Consider the following 22,818-nt stretch of genomic DNA (forward strand, 5'->3'; position numbering starts at 1 on the left):
TTTATAAAATCATGAGTGGCATGGATTGGTTAAATAGACAAAGTCTCTTCCCAGTAGTGGGGGTATCCAGAACTAGATGGCATTGTTTTAGGGTAAGAGGGGAAAGATTTAAAAGAGGGGTAAGGGGCAACGTTTTCACGCAGAGGATGGTAAGTGTATGGAATGAGCTGTCAGAGGAAGGGGTGGAGGCTCGTACAATTGCAACATTTAAAAGGCATCTGGAGGGGTATATGAATAGTAATAGTTTGGAGGGATATGAGTCGGGTACTGGTAGGTGGGACTAGATTGGGTTGGGATATCTCTCAGCACGGACGAGTTGGACCGAAGTGTCTGTTTCCGTGCTGTACATCTCTCAGACTCAAAAGACAAAATAGAAACTAGGAGCAGGAATAGGCCATTCAGTTCTTCAGGCCTGTTCTGACATTCAACAGGATCATGACTGATCCCCATCTCACTGTCATGTTTACACTTTCTCCCCATACCTTTGCTTGATGCCTTCAAAAACTAAATATTTATCTATTTCTTGAACATATTCAGTGACTTGGCCTCCACAGCCGTCTTTGGTAAAGAATTCCACAATTTCACTCCTTGTTGAATGAATAAGTTTTTCCTCAGTCCGATATGATCTAAGCCATATACTGAGACAGTGTCCCTGGGTTCTAGACTGCCCAAATCATGGAAAACATCCATCCTGCTTCTCATTTGTCCAACTCTGTTAGATTTTCATACATTTCAATCAGATTCCTTCTCATTCTTCTAAACCCCAGTGAATACAAAGCCACTTGAATCAATCTCTGTTGAGGACAGCCCTACCTTTCTTGGTATCAGCCTAATGAACCTCTGCTGCACTCCTTCAATGGCAACTATATTTTTCCTTTGGTAGGGAGACCAAGACTGCACACAATAGTCCAGATGTGGTCTCATCAAGGCATCACAATCTTGCCTCTCAATACATCATACTCCTGACTTATGCTTTATAGATTGTTGAAAGACTTGAAATTCATGGCACACCCTGACTTCCTTTCATAGGCTAATCCAGTTCAGTTTCAGATCCAGAATGTTGATAGACTTGGTGATAGCCTTGATAATGGTGCTCAAATTCCTGGAGTGGCGCTTGAAACTTTGGCATAAAGAGCATGTTACTTCAGTATTAATGCAATGCCAAACAGCCTGCTGAAACTCAAAATCTTGAGATTGGCCTCTTGTGCAAGGTCAAAGATGAGTTCTAGCACTCACTGGAACCAATGTCCTGTATAGTCCGGCATCATGGAAAGAAATATGGATACAGATGGAAAAGTAGTCAAAACAGGAAGTGTTGATGATACTCTGCTGTTGATGAGGATCAGTGAGGCCTCCTGCGAAGATCTGACTGAAGGCCTTGTCTATGTAGGCAGTAAATCTCCTAACTTTGGCTGACACCTCTTGCCTTCTGCCCTAAAACCACATATTACCGGTTGCAACACTTTCATTTCTGTTTGCAAAAAAAGTTTCATAACTTCCGTGTTGAATTCTCTGTTACGCAACTCAGATACAGCGGACATCATCCAGAAAGTAACTCGGGAAATATACACCACAGGTTCATGACATGACTTGGAGTGTCCAAAATAATAGCTGGTTTAGTTCAAGAATTCTAGGACGACCATAACTCATTATGGGTTCCATTTTTAAAATAGGTAATCTCTCTCTTTGATATTTGGTGCCTTGTTCCTTCGGCACCAACTGGGTCTCGTTCATTTTTCACAGATCAGAGGTATTGCAGACAAACCCAAACCTTTCCTTACTCAACAGCCAACTTTCATACAGCTGGCAAAAACCAAGCAAGTTTACCACTTTCCATCCCTGCGCATTGCTGACAATCACAACATCCTAAGAGCCAGTAACCTAATATTAACAAATCTGGCAAGATATTAGATCACCTGATCACAGTGGCACAGTTCCATATGAAGAAATGCACTTCTGTTCCTCTTAATATATGTCAGGACAAACAATAACTTGCATTAATGAAGCACTTTTATTTGTATTTCAAAGGAGGATTCAAATTCAGTTTGATAACAATGATGAATTAAATTATTATCCTCACCCAAGACAAGCTGTTTATCTGAAGGCAGTGAGAGTGTACATGCACCAAACAGATTCCTGTTTAAAAATAAAGTTCCTTATATTTTACTGACCAATTAGAGTTGGTAATCAAGGTGAATAGTATATTATCAGCCCTTGGGAATTTGAATTTTAAGAGGTGGAAATAAAACTGCAGTGTGGTTTCAGTTCTGTGGAGGTAATTTATTTTGACATCAGAAATTAATTTGCAATTTTGAAGTGAAGATAGTTTCTCAGAAGGTATATGATTTCATTTAAATATCTAGCAGATTGCATGTGATGTTAATTGATAAAGTATTTACAAAATTGAACTTTTATATCAGACAGAGGAATTCAGAATCTTATTTCAATTCAGATGAACAACAATTCAGATGGTTTTAGGTTCTGAAGACTCTGAACAGTTTATATGAAGGTTTCCATGCCATCAGAACTGAAAGCGAGTTTAGGCCATCAGAACTGAAGAAAGTGAGGACAGCAGATGCTGGAAAGTCAAAGAGGGTGGTGCTGAAAAAGCACAGCAAATCAGGCAGCATCCTGGGGTGGCACAATGGTTAGCACTGCTGCCTCTCAGCACCAGGGTCGCAGGTTCAATTCCTGCCTCGGGCGACTTTGTGTAGAGTTTGCACATTCTCCCTGTGTCTGGATGGGGGTGCTCCAGTTTCCTCCCACAGTCCAAAGATGTGCAGTTCAGGTGAATTGGCCATGCTAAATTGCCCGTAGTGTTAGGTGCATTAGTCAGAGGGAAATGGGTCTGGGTGAGTTACTCTTGGGAGGGTCGGTATGGACTGGTTGAGTCAAAGGGCCTGTATCCACACTGTAGAGAATCTAAGCTAAGCATCCAAGTAGCAGTAGAGTCGACATTTCGGGCATAAGCACTTCATCAGGAATTCCATCAGAACTGAAGCGAAGTCTCTCTGACATCAAACTGGAAAAAAACTTGCTTTTACGATAAAGTGAGGACTGGAGATCAGAGTCGAGAGTGCGTTGCTGGAAAAGCACAGCAGGTCATGCAGCATCCAAGGCGCAAAAGAATCGCTGTTTCGGGCATAAGCCCTTCATCAGGAATGGCTTGTGGGTCGGTGCTGAGAAATAACCGGCAAGGGGGTGGAGTTGGGTGGGAATGTAGCTGGGAAAGCAATAAGTGGATGAAGATGAGTGCAAAGGGTGATAGATCAGAGGGGGGAGTGATGGAGGCAGGTCGTTGGGGGGGGGGGGGGAAGAGGGCTCGCCGAATTGGAGGTTTGGGACTGGGATAATGTGGGGGGAGGGGAAATGAGGAAACTGGTGAAATCTACATTGATCCCGTGTGGTTGCAGGCTCCCAAGGCGGGATATGAAGCATTCCTCCTCCAGGCATCGGGTGGTAACAGTCTGGCGATGGAGGTGCCCAGAACCTGCATGTCTTTGACGGAGTAGGCAGGGAGGAGTTGAAGTGTTCAGCCACATGGCAGTGGATGCGGATGTTCCAGAGATGATCTCTGAAATGATCTGTAAGAAGGTGTCCTGTCTCCCCAGTGTAGAGGAAACCACACCGGGTGCAATGGATAAAGTAGATGACATGGTAGAGGTACAGGGAAACTTCTGACGGATGTAGAATGATCCTCTGGGGCCTTGGACAGAGGTGTGGGTGCACTTCCTGCGGTGACAGAAGGTGCTGGGAGTGGGGGTGGGGTGTGGACCTGAGGAGGGAGTCGCGGTGGGAATGGTCTTTCTGGAACGCTGATAGGGGTGGGGAGGGAAATATATCTTTGGTAGTGGGGTCTGTGTGGAGATGGTAGAAGTGGCGGAGGATGATGCAATGTATGCAGAGGTTGGTGAGGTGGAAGGTGAGGACTCAGTGTGGCGGGGGGGTGGGGGGGTCTGTCCTTGTTGTGTTGGGAGGGGTGGGCTTCAAAATTGGTGATGCGGGAAGTGGAAGAGATGCAATGGAGGGAAGGGACGGGATGTTGCAATCGTGGAAGGAGGAGGCCACCTGGAACTTCCTTAGGTGGAACTGGTCATCCTGGGAACAAATGTGGCGGAACCAGAGGAATTGGGAACAAGTGATGGCATTTTTACAGGAGATAAGGTGGAAGGAGGTGTAGTCTAGTAGCTGTGGGAGTCAGAGGGCTTGTAGTAGATGTCTGTGGTCAGTCGGTCGCCAGAGATGGAGATGCAGAGGTCTCAGAAGGGGAGGGAGGTGTCCGAGATGGTCCAGGTGAATTTGAGGTCGGGGTGGAAGGTGTTGGTAAAGTTGATGAACTGTTCAACCTCCTTGTGGGAGCACGAGGTGATGCTGATACAGCCATCGATGTTGTGGAGGAACAGGTGGGGGGTAGTGCCAGTGTAACTGTGGGAAGATGGATTGTGTCACATATCCGCAAACCGGCAGGCATGCCTGGGTCCCATGTGGCTGCCCGTGGCTATCCCTTTGGTTTGGAGGAAGTGGAAAGATTCGAAGAAGTTGTTGAGGGTGAGGACCAGTTCGGTTAAAGGGCATTGGTTGGGACAGTGTGAGAGGAAGAAACGGAGGGCCTGAAGACCTTCGTCGTGACAGATGGAGGTGTACAGGGACTGGACGTCCATGGTGAAGATGAAGCGTTGAGGGCCAGGGAAACGAAAATCTTTGAATAGGTGAAGGGCATGGGTGGTGTCACGAAAGTAGGTGGTGGATTCCTGGACTAAGGGGAACAGGATGGTGTCGAGGTAGGAAGAGGTGAGTTCGGTGGGACAGGTCCGGGCTGTTACAATGGGTCACCAAGGCCGGCATGTTTGTGAATCTTAGGAAGGAGGTAGAATCGGGCAGTGCAGGGTTCACAGTCAATGAGGTTGGAGGCTGTGGATGGGAGATCCCCAGAGGTGATGAGGTTGTGGATGGTCTGGCAGATGATGATCCATTCTTGATGAAAGGCTTATGCCCTAAACGTCGATAACTTTGCTTTTATTCATACAAAGATACAGAAAGGGTACTATGGAATCTCAAACTGAAGCTTGTCAAAATTGCAGAGCAGGTTTGACAGAACAAATTGCACTGTGTGTTTATCTACTTGTACAACCCCAAAGTAATTGTGCTAGTACTCTCTACAATGGGGAAATTATATTTCAAAATGTTGTAACTTTGCTGGAGAATAACTGTGCTCTGAGATGGTTCAGACTGATGGTTTTTTTTTAGCTAACTGAGGCCCCTTTCACTACTCTGAATGACTGTGCCTGTCCAAAGGCTACACTCCTTACATTGTGTGGTAACTAGTAATAATGTGATAACATTGCATATGAAATATTTCCTGCTTTGAAGGAGTCAATTAACAAACAGGCCCTCCCAATTCTCTACTTGTCATTTCAATGCTGGTCATTTCAACAAGAATCCACAATGGATTCAACGTTCAAGCCTTTTAGCAGCATAACCATTCTCCATTAAGGTCTCAATTCTCTGAAATGTGGTTACATGACTGCACAGTGTCAGTGCAATTCTCTTTGAGTCAATTTAGTGACACACCACAAGGGCAATTTTTTTTTTTGCAATCATCGCCCTGAAATGTAGCAAGATTTCAAGTCTAATAGCACTGCTACTGCATCTTAGTTTCAAAATCCGCCACTCCTTATGCAATCACACCTGTTATTTATTGGTGTGCATTGCCTTGCATTTCTCATCAGCAATCAGCAGGGTAAACAGCAGCTTGTAATCTTGCATTTGATTTGGAAAGGGGCTCTTGTGGTGCAGTGTTCATGCCCCTATCGTTGAGCTAGCAGGCCTGAGTTTGAGACCCACCTGCTCCAGAGGTATGTAATAATGTTGATGAATAGCTTAATTCGAAATATCTTTGACATGTTTCACTTCTCATCTGAATACTTACTCAGAATACCTTGATCAAGGTTGTTAACAAAAATAGTCAATAATGGTCAAATTAAAAAATGTTCTTCAGAGGAAGGAGGTTACAACTTTCAAATTGGAACTGTTCCCTATTTAGTTGAACGATAAACATATGTCAGGATACTCTGCTCTTCTGAGAATACAGCACTGGGATAAATTATAATCCATCAGGACCTTGGTTTAACATTTCACTACAAGGATAGAAAACCTTACAGGGCAATACTCCCAAGTAAGCTGTGCTAGAGGGTCAGCCTAGGAAGTTTGCTCAAGGCCCTTAAGTTTAAACTTGAACCCATAATCTTCTTGATAAAAGTTGACAGAACTAATGAATGACAGCTGTTACCCAAGTAAGGAAAAAGAGATGATCCAGGTTATAGAGGTGATTAAAATCAAGCAGCTTGGATAAACGCAAGTTCCATGTGAAAAATTCAGATACTTGCAGAAAAAAAGAGATAGCATATCACAACCAGAACCTCTCCTTATCCCTACACTTAAATGTCTTACTTTCAAGTTGTTCATCAAGCTTGTTGGCTGAGTTGCTACCAACTAGCCCTCCGATCATGACAACAAAACCTGCATCATTTGTCCATAACTTCCACTGTCCTGTTTGCATAACAGGCAGAACAGATGCAATCACTCACAAAGATGTAAATGTATTGAGACATATCAGAAGTCATAAATGAAAATTAACCCAAACTCACCCACAGCAGAATCACGGAAAAACTGCGGAAAACAAATTGGAGAGAAAGCTCCATCATCTGAAAATTTGCAGGTGACCCTTCAGTTGGAAAACGAAACTGGCCCATAATTTTTTTTAAATCATGCATGGTACAGCATTCTTCCATTTATAATTTATGATGTAAATACTGAGTTAAATAACCTTTCGCTGTGAGATTAATTTCCTGCTGTCATTTAAATCATGTCAGCAATGGTACAATTAATTTACATCTTATGAAAGCTGTTAACAAGCAAAATCTGCATTAGATAATAGAAGAACAGTTACTTTGTTTCCTCAAGCCCATTCCTCCCATAAACCCTGTACAATGTACTCTATTCTGGCCATTTAATCCTGTCTCACTGCCTCTGTACACTCTCTCTCTCTTATAGACACTGCCCAATCATTTAATCTTCCACCACAGATCCTACAGTTTCCTCAACTAAGGACCCTACCCATCATTTTAAGATCCTCCAAAAATCATTGTGCAAATTCCCCAGTCGTTAACTATATTAGAGTCACAGATGTACAGCACGGAAATAGACCCTTCAGTCCAACTCATTCATGCCAACCAGATATTGTAAATAAATCTAGTCACATTTGCCAGCACTTGGCCCATATCCCTCTAAACCCTTCCTATTCATATTGTAATTGTACCAGCCTCCACCACTTCCTCTGACAGCTCGTTCCATACACGCACCACCCTCTGCATGAAAAAGTTGCCCCTCAGGACACTTTTATAACTTTCCCCTTTCACCCTCCACATCTGGGACTTCCCCTTCCCAGGGAAAAGACCTTTTCTATTTATCCTACCAATGCCCCTCATGATTTTATAAACCTTTGAAGTCACCCCTCAGCCTCAGAAACTGCAGGGAAAACAGCTCCAGCCTGTTCAATCTCTCCCTATAGCACAAATCCTCCAACCCTGGCAACATTCTTGTAATTCTTTTCGGAACCTTTCCAACTTTCACAACAGCCTTCTTAAGCGAGGAAGGCCAGAACTGCACACAATATTGCTGCATATTATTTCCTCCCAAGCCCTATATTATCTCCCTAAAATGGATGCTATCATATTCATTTAATCTGCTTGAACAGACATCTCACCATTGTTAAACCCCAACAACACAAGCAAAAGGTTCAGAGGAGTTGCAGTTATACAAACATATGAAACAGGAGCACAGTAGACAAGGTGGACTATCAAGTCTGTTCCTCCATTCAATAAGATTATGGTTAATTTGTTTGTGTTTAAAATTTCACATTCCCATCTATCCCCAAAAGCCTCTGATTACTCTTCCTAACAAGATCAATCTGCCTCCATCTTGAAAATACTCAATAACTCCACCTCCACCAGCTTCTGAAGCAGAGTTCCAAAGTCACACAACCCTCAGAAAAAAAAACTCTATTACTGTCCTGAAATGTCAACCTTTAATTTTAATACTGTGCCCCTTAGTTCAGGACAGACCCAAGGCAAAACATCTTCTCCACATCCACCTTGTCAAGACTATTCAGGACCTTGCACACTTCAATTAAGTCATCTCTTCTAAACTGCAGTGGAAACATACCCGGTTTGTCCAACCTATCCTCATAGCATAAAACTCACTTGCTCTAGTTTTTTTTCAAAACTAAAATCACACAACACCAGGTTATAGTCCAACAGGTTTATTTGGAAACACTAACTTTCGGAGCACTGCTCCTTCATCAGGTGGTTATGGAGTATATGGTAAGACACAACCACCTGATTAAGGAGCAAAGCTCCGAAAGTTAGTGCTTCCAAATAAACCTGTTGGACTGTAACCTGGTGCCATGTGATTTTTAATTTTGTCCAACAGTGCAACACCAGCTCCACCACATCATGGCTACTTATTCTCGGTATCAACCCAGTAAACCTCCTCTGAACTTCCTCCAATGTATTTAAATCCTTCCTTAAATAAGACGACAATATTAGAGATGTCATCTCACCAGTGCCCTGTATAACTGAAGCATAAATGCTTACTTTGTCTTCATGTAATATAGGATAGCATCCCATTAATCTTCTTGATTACTTGCTAGATCTGGAAATTAACTTATTGTGATTCATGCACCAGAGAAGCTAAATATTTCTGAATCTGCAATTCTGCAGTCATTCTCCAACTAAGTAAAACTCTGCATTTTTATCATTTCTGCTAGGAGTAACATCACATTTTGCCACACCATGCTCCATGTACCAACTTTTCACCCTGACTTGACATATCATATCTGTTTGTAATTTCCTTTTGTCTTCTTCATATGAACTTACCAGCTATCCTGGGGTCATCTGTGAATTTAGTTACAATACCTTCACTCCCCTTCCTCTCCATGGTTTTATAGTTTCTACAACGGCTATCAACCAACAGCACTTACAAACTGACTCCCTCAGTTGTTACCTGGAATACACTTCCTCAAACCCAGCTACCTGTAAGGATTTCCTGCCATTTTACAACTTTCTCCATCTCTGTCACATCCTCACTTTCCACCCCAACAGTCTCTGCATTCAAAGGATCACTTTCTACCATTTCCAACACTTCCAGGGGGATTCCATCACCAAATACAGCCTTCTTTCCCCTCTAGCATCAGCATTCCACAGGACTATTACCTCCAGTCTACCTGTACGAATGATCCCAAAATTCCACTTGCCTGTCATTTCAATAAACCACATATTAGCATTTCCATCCTGGGCACTGTTCCAATGAAATACAATGTAAACTGGAGGAACACACCTGATTTCCTGCTAAGGCAATTTACAATCTGTGGGACTCAATACTCAGTTACACAACTTCAGAGCATGATCTCTGCCACGTCTCCTTTGTGACTTGTTGGCGTTGTTCTCAGCAGAATGAACCTACTTTCTCCTTTTCACAGCTAACATTTACACCTAATTTACACATCCATCACTCCTTTACCACCATTTTCACTGCCTTTGTCTCTTGCTCTGGGCATTTTAAATCTGTGTCACTTATTCCTCTTCTCCCTCTGTCTACAGCATTAAAACAAAACAGGATTTTCCAGCTGCTTTCAATTCCAAACAGTCATTGTGAACTTGAAATGTTAACTCTCCAAAAATGTTTCCAGACCAGCTGGCTTTCTCCAACATATTGTTTTACTCCCAGTTCTGGGTGTTCTCACCTTCCTCCCTCATAGTCACACCCCCCTGATCCTGACCATATCAGGAGACCCAGTCCTTAGGGGGTCTGATGGTCTCCTGCTAAAATGAATCCAGGTAACTTTCTGCCTCCCTGATTGGTCATAGCATCTGTAAATCAGCTCATAAACTCTGAGCTGAAGGTGTGTGAATTCAAACATTTACTGCAGACGTGATTATAACCATAGCTCAACAACACATTGTAACCAACATTCTTCAATTAACACATATAATACAATATTTACTTCTCAAACTAATGAGGTTGCAAGTTAATAGTTGGTTAGAATCTGTATTGATAAAGTCTCTTATCACGCTTGACAGAAAAGTCCCCAAGCATTTTACATTCACTTGAACTTCACTGAAGGACAATCACAGGTATTCTGCAAAAGAATGCTTTAAAAAGATATCAAAGCATTTCTCAAAAGATAAAACATCCCAGCCAACTCATGGGAGTCCTTGGCTTCTGACTGACCTAAATAAGTTTTCGCTATTTTGCAAGATACCCAAAGCTGAAAGACTTGGTTAGAAGTACACAGAAGTGAAGTCAAGACAGAGAGTGTACACAGATATTCTAAAACTTCATCTGCCATGCCCCTCATGCATCAACTACACTGGAAATGTGTTGCTGGAAAAGCGCAGCAGGTCAGGCAGCATCCAGGGAACAGGAGAATCGACGTTTTGGGCATAAGCCCTTCTTCAGGAATGAGGAAAGTTTGTCCAGCAGGCTAAGATAAAAGGTAGGGAGGAGGGACTTGGGGGAGGGGCGTCGGAAATGTGATAGGTGGAAAGAGGTCAAGGTGAGGGTGATAGGTCAGACTGGGGTGGGGGCGGAGAGGTCAGGAAGAAGATTGCAGGTTAGGAAGGCGGTGCTGAATTCGATGGATTTGACTGAGACAGGGGGGGGGAGGGGAAATGAGGAAACTGGTGAAATCCGAGTTCATCCCTTGTGGTTGGAGGGTTCCTAGGCGGAAGATGAGGCGTTCTTCCTCCAACCATCGTTTTGTTGTGGTCTGACGATGGAGGAGTCCAAAGACCTGCATATCCTTGGTGGAGTGGGAGGAGGAATTGAAATGTTGAGCTACAGGGTGGTTGGGTTGGTTGGTCCGGGTGTCCCAGAGGTGTTCTCTGAAACGCTCCGCAAGTAGCCGGCCTGTCTCCCCAATATAGAGGAGGCTACATCGGGTGCAGAGGATGCAATAGATGATGTGTGTGGAGGTGCAGGTGAATCTGTGGCGGATATGGAAGTTTCCTTTCGGGCCTTGGAGGGAGGTGTGGGCGCAAGTCTTGTACCTCCTGCGGTTGCAGGGGAAGGTGCCGGGAGTGGAGGTTGGGTTGGTGGGGGGTGTCGATCTGACGAGGGAGTCACGGAGGGAGTGGTCTTTACAGAATGCTGATAGGGGAGGGGAGGGAAATATATCCTTGGTGGTGGGGTCCGTTTGGAGGTAGCGGAAATGACGGCGGATGATGCGCTGTACATGGAGATTGGTGGGGTGGTAGGTGAGGACCAGTGGGGTTCTGTCCTGGTGACGGTTGGAGGGGCGGGGCTCAAGGGCGGAGGAGCGGGAAGTGGAAGAGATGCGGTGGAGGGCATCGTCGACCACGTCGGGGGGGAAATTGCGGTCCTTGAAGAAGGAGGCCATCTGGGTTGTGCGTTTTTGGAACTGGTCCTCCTGGGAGCAGATGCGGCGGAGTTGAAGGAATTGGGAGAATGGGATGGCGTTTTTACAGGGGGCAGGATGGGAGGTGGTGTAGTCCAGGTAGCTGTGGGAGTCGATCGGTTTGTAGTAGATGTCTGTGTTGATTCGGTCGCCTGAGATAGAAATAGAAAGGTCGAGGAAGGGGAGGGAGGAATCTGAGACTGTCCAGGTGAATTTGAGGTCAGGGTGGAAGGCGTTGGTGAAGTGGATGAACTGTTCAACCTCCTCGTGGGAGCACGAGGCGGCGCCGATACAGTCATCGATGTAGCGGAGGAAAAGGTGGGGGGGTGGGGCCAATGTAGTTGCGGAAGATGGATTGTTCCACATATCCTACGAAGAGGCAGGCATAGCTGGGGCCCATGCGGGTGCCCATGGCTACTCCTTTCGTTTGGAGGAAGTGGGAGGATTGGAAAGAGAAGTTGTTCAGGGTGAGGACCAGTTCAGTCAGTAACTGGTCCTCTACACTGAACATGGCAGATTCTGTGGATCGCACACTTAATTTATCAACCATTTCAAAAACCTGAGTGGAAGCAAATCATCCCTGATCTCCAGGGACCACCTGAGAAGTAGAAGAAATGGTATGCAAATACAATGTTCAATTAGCATACAAGGTTTTATACATATTAGTGGATAATGACATGCTTTTCTGTTGTTATTGATCTTTCTGGAGGGAGGAAAGTTTATCTGCAATCTCAGCACTTCCATTTTAAGAATCATGGTAAGGAAGTTATACAGAGGAAGGCTCTGCAGTATCTTTGTCATATTGCGTCCATATAAGCACAGTCAAATGGGCTCTACTTTTAATGTCTCATTTGCAGAACCTCTGCAAAGCCAGTATTCTTTCAATATTGCACCAGGAGTCCTGACTTAGACTTTCTGTTCTACTTTGAGAACGTGAGACTTAAACATACAACATCCTCTTTGAAAGAAGAGAATGCTACCAAATAAGTTGAACTTATGCAAATGAGGCTGCTAGTGAATCTTAATGAAGGGTTTCTATCCCAGATGTTAAAACTTTGCTTTCTGCATTTGAACATTTCTCAAAGGAGATCCTCCAGCCACTGAAAATCACTATTTACATTTTTTCAGAGTTCTAAATTTAGAAAACAAAAACAATCTGTTTTCAAGTTGTAAAGTGAGATCATAACCATTTTAGAGCTGCAGTCACATCTCAACAGACATTTTGGCTGAAGACTATATTTTTCTTTTTCTCTTCACCTCTCTGAACGTGCTGACTGTTCCCAAAATACAATTTCACAAACACCAGCTGCCCTCTGACACTTTGTATTTTCACATAGACTTTGAGTGGTGGCTGGCTAGTCAACAATGGTTGGGCATGAGTACAGCTATGGATGGTATCTGTTCCACTGGGCTTGTGTCTGTACTAATTCTTTATCTGCAGCCATCTGTTCCAATCTCATTTCAAGTTCTGTAAGAGTCTCTGCCTCTATAATGAACTGTGTAAAAATTCCAAATGCTTATGATCCTCTTGAAGTTAAAAGAGCTTGTAATTTACCTTTTTCAGTATGCCCTCAAGATCCATTCATTAACTATTAGAAACTATTACAATATTTACACTTATAGGCTTTCAAATTTATGAAAAACATGGTCAGGTATCACAGCAAATTATGGTTTTGCCCATACTCAATAATCAAACATACATCTATAAGCATCATCTGCTGTTAACCAGGAGCTGATTTTCCGACTCCTCATATACCTGATAAGAAAAAGTGGAACTGAAGTCAATTTCAATGTTGTTGCCAACCTGTCAACTAACCTCTAAAGTTTGAATCTTGGTTCATTTCCTGTTGGTCATGTTTTTATGTCAAATTTCCGATTGCAAGTTGCCATGGCAATGTTCCCCTTTCCATCTTCTGTCAGTGTAATTACAAGTTCTAGCCACTGGGCTGTTCTGTGGAGCAATTTCCTTAAAGTATTAACTCTGTTCCCATCTTGTGTATGCTTTTATTTGAAATAAAACTTAAATTTATCAACCAGAAACTGAAAAAAATAACAAATCTTAACATGTACAAGATTCAGGCAGACAGGCAAAGACAACAATGGAATCCCTGTAATAACTGAAGTGTGGAAGTGTTATTAGATTTCAAAGAAATAAACAAACAAAAAAAAATCGATTTAAGATTTAAAGTTGATGAAGACTATAGTTGAAGGAGACCACAGTCTATCTTATGCGATGCATATCAGATTTTCTTTCTTACCAAATTCCATAAGCACTGGAACTGCTCAGACTAGATTTTAACCACGTCACAGCACCGGACAAGAAAGCAGTCCATTTTACGTTTCTCTCAAGTTTTATGTCTGCTATGGCCAAACTTATACTATAGTCAAAAATTTAGACCTTGCTCTTCAAACCAGCTAGTGTTTTGTAGCAATTCTGAGACAGAGCATCTGCACTTCCATGGTTGGGTTACAGCTCATATCCTTCTTCCTCTCTCCACAGATGGCTTATCTTTCCCTCATTACATTTTTGCTCTGTGGCTCTTTCTTCCCAACTCAGCTGTGGCTGAGTTTTAACACTCTTGGTTCACTGTGAAAAGTGTGTTGGTTCAAATTCTACAACAAAGAATTGAGCGCAAAACTTCAGGCTGCCAGCTCAGTATCGTACAGATAGGAATTCAGGAAATTGTGGGCTTTCAGGTGAGATGCTAAGCTGAGACCCAAAAAGGATTCCACAAGATGACCTGAAGATTACTGGAGTTCTTCTAATGTTCTTTATCTTTCACACAGCACCTCTAAAGCAGCTCATTTGGTTATGATATTAGGGTGGTTTATAGGGCTATACACCATTTCTCATCCCTGGAATTATTCTTATTAATCTACTTTGTATTCTCGCCAATGCATTCACATAATTCCCAAAGTATGGCACCCCGAACTGGGCATAATAATCCAACTGAAGTTAGTGTCTTATACATGTTCAACTTAGCTTCTGCATTCTTATACTCTATGTCCCTGTTAATAATGCTGAGGATACTGTACTATTTATGAACCTCTCAATGAATCTTTATGAATCTCTCAACCTGTGCTGTCACCTTAAATGAATTATGCACATGTACACCTCAGTCACTCTATTCCGATACCCCTTGAAAATTGTATCTTTAGTCTACATTGGGTAGGAAGAACAATCAAAACGAATCACCTCATATTTCAAATTGTTATGATGCAGGAAAATACAGTAAATTACTTAACTTAAAAATTCATTCTTGACTGTGAACTTTCTTGGGATATGATAAGGAAATGAAAGGCACTACTTAAATATAAAAGTAATTTGTCTTTTCCTTTTGAAAGATACCCCCTTAAATGTATCTGCTTGACCTTTTCATAACCCTTCATTTCTTTCTGTTTTTATTTCCACTTCTATTTTTTGTTGAAACACTCAGGACTCATACTACCAGAACGGACTTGCATATGTCACTGATCACAACAGAGCACCAACATCAGCAGGCAGACGTTTTGTTTTCAAACGCAATCTTATTTCAATGACAAGTTTCCATGTGTTTCATTTTCCCCTTTCCTGGCCACTAGTTTCCTCGGACCTGATCTTGCTAAGGTGTGGTTCTCTGAATGTTGACCAATCTCTAGTGCCTGTACTAAGTAGCTGCTTTTTTGGAAGTAGATCTGGAAAACAACAAATTTGGGTAGGTCATTCAATTTCAAATTGGTAACATAAAATCTCCAATCCCATATTCCACCATGGTTTATTCCAACAGTGGTTACTTGACAATGATCAGGAATGACTATGGCATTAAACCAACAACCTAGAGATAGTGGGTTCAAATTCCATCAAACCACATTGGGAAACTGAATTTTAAAAAGAATGTTAATGTGTGGGCTGGCAATGGAAGAAATCATAAAAGATGTTGGATCATCTCAAGATCTAAATTGGTTCACTAAAGCACTTCACAGAAAGCATCCTACCTGCCCCATTTGCTCTACAAGATTCTAGCTTCAATATATATTGTTGACTCTTAATAGTCTTTGAAGTGACCACACTCTCAGGTCAAAGTGAGACAGGCAAAGCATGTGATTCCTACATCCTACATTTAAACAAACTTTTAAAAACCCTGACAGTTTCCTTCATCACGAATGGACATGGGCATCCTTGTTCACGAGTCACTAAAAGCTCAGATACAGATGCAGCAAGCAATTAGGAAGGCAAATTGCATGTTGGCATTCAATGCGAAGGGATTTAAGTATAGGAGTAAAGATGTCTTGCTGCAACTGTACAAAGTCTCAGCGAGACTGCTCCTAGAATATTGTGTATAATCTTATTTAAGGAAGGCCATAGAAGGTGTGCAATGAAGGTTACTTAAATTGGAATGATGGGATTGTTTTATGAGGAGGAATCTTCAACACTGGACCTGTATGCACTAGGGGTTTTTAAGAATAAGAGGCAATATTATTGTCAAAGAGGGAATGCAATAAAGCTTCACCATACTTGTTCCAGAGTTGGTGGGACTGTCTAATTTTGAGAGATAGAGTATATAGGCCCAGTTTTCTCAAAGATTTTGAAGAGTGAAAGGTGACCTCGTTGAAACTTACAAAAGGATAGATAGGCTAATGAAGGCAAGATATTTCCTCTGGCTGGGGAATCTAGAACGAGACGCACAATTTAAAATAAAAAAGGAATCCATTTAGGGCTGAGATGAGAAATGTTTTTGCTCAGACAGTAGTGAATTTTTGAAATTTTCTGCTTCAAAGCTGTGGAAGTTCAGTCTTTGGGTATATCCAAGATAGAAGATGATGATTTTTTTTAATTGGTGTTAAGATACATGGGAATAACATACATAAAAGATCTTGAAATTGGTTTAAATGGCACTGCAGGCTCAATGCACTATTAGTGTTCCTGTACTTTTTCACTCAGCATAGTGAATCTTTGAACTTTCTATGCCAAAAGGCTACACAAACACAATCATTGAGCATGTTCAATATAGAAATTGATAGCTTTCTGGATGCTAATGACATCAAAGGATATGGAGATAGTGTAGAATCATTGTGTTAAAGTAGATAATATGTTCTAACACAACTGAATGGTGGAGCAGGCTCAACAGGATGAATGACAATAAAATCGTAAGATATAGGAATAGAATTAGCCTTTGGCCTTTGAGTCTGTTCCAACATTTGATCACAATCCTCTGTTCCCATTTCTAATTTCTGAAACTCTTGGTTTCTTCAGCAAATCTGAACATCTTCCCCATACTTCAACCTCTACAACCCCCTCCATTCTACCAGTACCCCTGCTGAAATCAGTTTATTTTCCAGGACACAAACTTACAATGCTGTGGTACTTACAGCTTAAAGATACTCTTATTTACTTAGAGTGTCAGAGTCAAAAATGTTCATCACAGAAACTGACCCTTTGGTCCAACTCATCCATGCCAACCAGATATCCTAACCTAATCTAGTCCCATTTGCCAGCACCTGGCCCATATCCCACAAACCCTTCCTATTTATATATCCATCCAGATGCCTCTTAAAATGCTGTAATTGTACCGGCCTCCACCACTTCCTCTGGCAGCTCATTCCATGCACACACCACATTCTGCGTGAAGAAGTTGCCCCTTAGGTCCCTTTTATTTCTTTCCCCTCTCACCCTAAACCTATGCCCTCTAGTTCTGGACTCCCCCATCCCAGGGAAAAGACCTTGTCTATTTATCCTATCCATGCCCCTCATGATTTTATAAACCTCTATAAAGGTCGCCCTCAGCCTTCGACTCCAAGGAAAACAGCCCCAGCCTCTCCCTAAAGCTTAAACCCTCCAATCTTGACAACATCCTTGTAAATCTTTTCTGAACCCTTTCACATTTCACAACATCCTTCTGATAGTCCTAGAATCAGTGAGCTCAACTACTTGAACCACAGTGAAGCGTGCAAGGGTCTCTCTTACACAGATTGGATATACAGCCTCTGTCACTGTTCGTATAGTGTTGCTAACAGGAAGTACATGCCCAGACTGGTCCATCTTGTTCAGATTTCACACTGTTGCAACTTAAACTCCACTCAGTGATCTCCCACTAGCTCTTTGCAATACAAAATTCCAGCTTCTCCAGTGGCATTTTTTGGCATTTCTTTGGTCTTTAAGATATAAATTTATTCAGCTCATCCACGGTGGCTATAATTTTCCAGTGAGGTGCTAATCATATTGAACTTCCTAGATTATGCTCAATTTAGTTAGTTGACCTTAACCAGTGTGCTCATTGGGAAATTACAATTGGTCTCAGTACCAGTGGCCATGGATGATGAAAGAGTGTGTGTCTCCATGAACATCAGATGGAGGCAAAATGAGCTGTGGCTCCTTCCACAGAAGAGTAGCCTGGTGATGTTCAACTGCTAGTGTCACATATGAAAAAAAAAAGGGTAAATAACAAGGAGTTAACTGGAAGACATGGGGTGCCTTTCAGTGATTTTAGTGCTTTGAGTGAGAATATACGAAAGTTAGAGAGGGGTACTAGAGTTTCAAGTTCTAAAAACAATTTACTGAGCAATTGCATAAATCTATATTTGAACCTGAAGCTTACACCATAGATAATTAACAGATGTAATAAATATGTAATGTTCCTGAATTATAACCTAGACTAGGAGAAAGTGAGGGCTGCAGATGCTGGAGATCAGAGCTGAAAAATTGTTGCTGGAAAAGCACAGGTCAGACAGCATTCAAGAAGCAGGAGAATCGACATTTTGGGCATAAGCCCTTCTTCAGGAATGAGGAGGGTGTGCCAAGCAGTCTAAGATAAAAGGTAGGGAGGAGGGACTTGGGGGAGGGGCATTGGAAATGCAATAGGTGGAAGGAGGTTAAGGTGAGGGTGATAAGCCAGAGAGGGGGTGGGGGGCGGAGAGGTCGGGAAGAAGATTGGTCAAGAAGGCGGTGCTGAGTCTGAGGGTTGGGACTGAGATAAGGTGGGGGGGGGTGGGGGGGTGGGGGGGTGGGGGGGTGGGGGGGAGGGGAAATGAGGAAGCTGGAGAAATCTGCATTCACCCCTTGTGGTTGGAGGGTTTCTAGGCGCCTAGGCACCGCCTTCTTGACCTGCAATCTTCTTCCCGACCTCTCCATCCCCACCCCCTCTCCGGCCTAACACCCTCACCTTAACCTCCTTCCACCTATTGCATTCCCAATGCCCCTCCCAAGTCCCTCCTCCCTACCTTTTATCTTAGCCTGCTTGGCACACCCTCCTCATTCCTGAAGAAGGGCTTATGCCCGAAACGTCGATTCTCCTGCTCCTTGGATGCTGCCTGACCTGCTGCGCTTTTCCAGCAACACATTTTTCAGCTTATAACCTAGACTCCCTATTCTTCAGATGCCAACCTGTAAAGATCCAAAAGAAGTGTTCTTACTTGAACTGCAGTAAAGCAAGCAATGTCTCAGTTTAAAGTAACTCTCTCACTAATAGCTGCTAGGACTACACACAAGCAGCACACATGCATTCATGCACTGAATGCAATTCTCTTGCACTTTAAAAGGAAATGCATACATAACTGAAGCAGGATCTGACAAAATTATGAAGTTAGACCAGAAGGTATCAACTTATCAGATAAAGCATAAAACCTAGGTCTTGTCTGCCCTCTTCAATGCATGTAAAACTGCATGTGGCAATTTCACAGATGATTCGGGAAGGTCAGCTGTTCTGACCAATATTCACTCCCGAAATCAATAGATGAAATGTTCTTAACTTGGTTACTGTTTGTGATATCCTGCTGTGTACAGCCAATTCAGTATTTCCTACATTAAAACAGTGACTGTGTTTCAAATTTATTTCACAGGTTGCATATGGAGGTTCTGAAAGATGTTATTTCAATACATTCTTCTTATTGCAACACTATCTAGTTTGCAGTTCCCATTCAAGGTATGAGAATCCTTGTTTGCTTTAAGTCACATGAGTTTGCAAAGCACAATACTTGTAAGCACATGCTTCACTTGGCTTCCTTTTCAAACTGCTCTACTCACTGTTTACCATTTACTTAATTTTCATAGCAGCTGAGTGAAAACAAATCTAGAAGGCTTCAATTTAACTATTTCACCAATGCATTGCCTTTAAATACATCCTAACCACAGTAGTACAAACTAGGCTTATGCCTGTGTAGTTCCTCGCTCTGCAATACCCTATGGTCACCGATTTTAAGTACATAATTTTATTATTACTGGAGGGGGTGGGAGACACCAAATGGAGTTTATTTAGCATTTCCTGACATCAAGAGTTGGTTTTGGTTTTGGTGTGCTTCTCATGGCAATGACACTAATCAACGTTGAAGTAGAGCAAGGGGAAGCAGAGCTTAAGGGGTTATGCAGTAATTGAGTAGTTGAGCTGCTCGAAGTTGGGAAGGCAGGCAGTCGGAACAAGAAATGCAAATATACAAGCAGAGAGCTAGTGCTGCCAGGCAGCTACAGTTACAGATCCAGGTGCTACTGGAACGTCACAAAAGTATTCATTACTTGCATTGATTACCATTTCATCTTCCCACATCCAACAGCATGCTGAATTATTATTGTGTTAATGGACCTCCAGCGAGAGGCATTACTATGATGAGAACTCTACCAGCTCTCCAGTCCCACCCCAAAAATTTTGAAATTAACATCTCAAATTTATTTTGGGTTGGACTATTACATCCAGCAGGGATTTACATCTCCTGTTCTGCACTTAAATGTAAACCTCAAAGTGAAAACAACCGTACATTTTACAATATATTTGGTTATTTCCAAAAGCAATTGAATTTGCCCTGAACTCCTTTGAGGAAGCACAGCCAATGCATCTTCATTTGTGTGTATAATTTATCTCTAGAAATCATAGAATACTGTCATAGCTGTCTGTACACCTAGTTTTGTTTTTCTGCAAATCTGGTCACCGAGCTGAATTATCGAATAAGTAACTGTTGAAGTCTTTTGATTCCAGAAACTAGAAGACCATCTGTGACCACCTCCCACAAATAAATTTTGCAAGTTCAGACACATTTAAGCTGCAGGTGATGCCTTTCACTAGCTGATAATATCAACTGTTACATCAGTGAAGAGTGCAGAATAATCACTAGGGTGAGGCACCAAGGGTCTTTTCAGGACAACAATCAGAAATCGCTAAAGAAACTGAGCAGGCCTGGCAGCATCTGTGGGAAGAAAGCAGAGTCAACATTGACAATGACAACAAGCTCGTGCCTCCAAGAGGGCAGTGATATGGAGAAGAACATTGAGGTCATAATGGGATTTCTGGGCGGACCTTCACTATATCACACACTCACCCAAAGCTCACGAGGGAGATGTAGAGCTGTGAGCAAGCTAAAAAGCATCGAAACGCAGTAAACCCCTAGAATTTTTAAGTTTGAAGTGTGATTTCCGTCAAGAGGTTAGGTTTTGCAAATTGAACTCCACGCAGACACATACAGCCAGCGCTCGAGTTGAAGGAGTGGCTCCATCGGCGGATCCAACAAAGTTACCGTACCCCAGTTCCTGGAGCAAAAGCCGATCCAGACCAGGCAAACTCTTGTTTGGGGACTGCCAATTCTAATATAATGCACACACTATATATGCACATACAAACCGTAATGTATGTAAACCAATAAATAAATAAATAACCAACTCAAACAAACGCACCCTCAGGAAATGATGATCAATCAAAAGTACAGCTCATTCTCCAAGTACGACAGATGCAATTTGGAAGTAGCTGTCTGATTTGCGAAAAGATCACCGTGTTATTGCAATGGAATCAATTCTAACAATGAAGATGAACAATCCCAAATACAGTTACGCTTTGTAAAACGGTTAGTATCGACAATACATTGGACAATTACAACTGGGCATCTCGCTCAGACACAAACAGAAGTATCAATAACTTTTTTTCTTGTTTGAAATCTAACTACCATAACACGAATAAATCCGTTTAGCACTTGCAGTGAACATCGGTCAGCATTACATGCCCTACCTCTTTCTCGATTTAAATGAACATTCCAAACAATTCAAGGAACCGTTTTTTAACCCAGTGAAGTGAACTAAACTGTCCACAAATAAATTGCATCGTGCGTATGAGACACTTCAATTGTTGGCTGCAACAAGTCCTGGATTGCTTTTACAAACGTGATCATTCAATATCACCATCAAACATTGGCTGGCTTATACATAAACATTTCACAAATCAGCATAAACAAAGACAGCCACCTTCAACTATCCTGCAAGTTATATTTCCTCAAATGAGAAATAACGATAACACTGTGATATGAAATAAAAGTGGAATTGAAAGATTATTCTCAAAGGCAACGCAGAACAAAAAATAAACTAAATTGCAAAAAAAATCTACTGTCACGGTGCAGTGACAGCAGATTTGTACTTTTGCTTTCCTTTGCAAGCGAAGCTAGAAACTTTGAGACAGACGCCGGGGGTGTACGCATGTGAGACTGGCGTCCCTGGCCCTGCGTTTCCAGGTGTGGGACTCACCTTGGCGAAGTACAACATCCAGAGCTCGTACAGCCGCTCCTTCGAAGCCATTCCTCGACCAACAGGAGCTGCGCTTTCTTCTTTTTTTTTAAAAAAAATAATAATTTACTATTTTTTCTTTATCCTCTCTCACACGCGCAGCTTTTTCTTGCAACTCTTCATCCCCACTTTCCACCTCTCCCCACCGATATTGCAAACAAAAAAAATGTAAAATTAGTCCCTCGTTGCAGAAAAAAAGAATTGTTGCACAGAATTTAGCATCAGTGAAGATTCTCTTTCCTCATGTATTTATCCCGAAAGCTGGGGTTTCCTCGCTTTATATTTAAAATTAAATCCTTTGGGTAAGTTGTAAGTTACTCCGAGTAAATGGCTTTTCTCTCTCTCTCCCTTCTGTTTTCAAACAATAGGCGCTTCCGCCATCTCGGTTCCGGGGTTTCTTCTTTTTCTCTTTTATGTTGTTGCTCCTGTTGTGTATGTGTGTGGTTTTTTTTGGCTGAATCTGTATGCGCTTCTCCTTCTGAGCGCGCGCGCACGCGAGGGAAAGCCGTCCTCTTTTTTGACCGGGAGCGCGCCTCTACTCAGACCACCTTCCTCCCCCCCCCCCCCCCAAAAAAAATTTTTTGGAAGTGTGTGTGTGTGTGTGCGCGCGCAGAGAGCGAAGACAACTGCCCAGGTTCGGGGCCGCTCGCGCGCGCATCTGCCGCTGGCCGCCGGGTCAGGTGCGAGGGAGCGCGCGGTCAGGTGACAGAAGCCGCGCGCCGCCAACCGAGAGGAAGCGCGCCACCAGGTGGAAGGTCACACGCGGCTAGGTGAGTGAGTGCACGCAGCCAGATGGAAGGGCGTGCGCGCGACCGAGGTGGAGGTGTGGGAA

At 42.7% G+C, this 22,818-nt stretch overlaps 1 protein-coding gene across 4 annotated transcripts in view; it reads right to left on the reverse strand.

Annotated features, from left to right (window-relative positions):
* Window positions 1-22,465, reverse strand: part of nbeal2 (neurobeachin-like 2) — a 239,977-nt gene extending 217,512 nt beyond the window's left edge. For 3 of the 4 annotated variants that reach the window (XM_087986597.1, XM_087986596.1, XM_087986593.1), the window contains exon 1: window positions 21,948-22,465. In XM_087986597.1, the coding sequence (XP_087842723.1) occupies window positions 21,948-21,998 (51 nt within the window). In that variant the 5' untranslated portion in view covers window positions 21,999-22,465. The remainder of the gene's footprint in view (window positions 1-21,947) is intronic. The other variant, XM_087986595.1, reaches the window with a different exon arrangement.
* Window positions 22,466-22,818: the final 353 nt, after the last annotated feature.

Source organism: Chiloscyllium plagiosum, unplaced genomic scaffold, assembly GCF_037043375.1.
Source record: "Chiloscyllium plagiosum isolate Xiang-an unplaced genomic scaffold, Cpla_swu_hap1 HiC_scaffold_4, whole genome shotgun sequence".
Lineage (NCBI taxonomy): Eukaryota > Metazoa > Chordata > Chondrichthyes > Orectolobiformes > Hemiscylliidae > Chiloscyllium > Chiloscyllium plagiosum.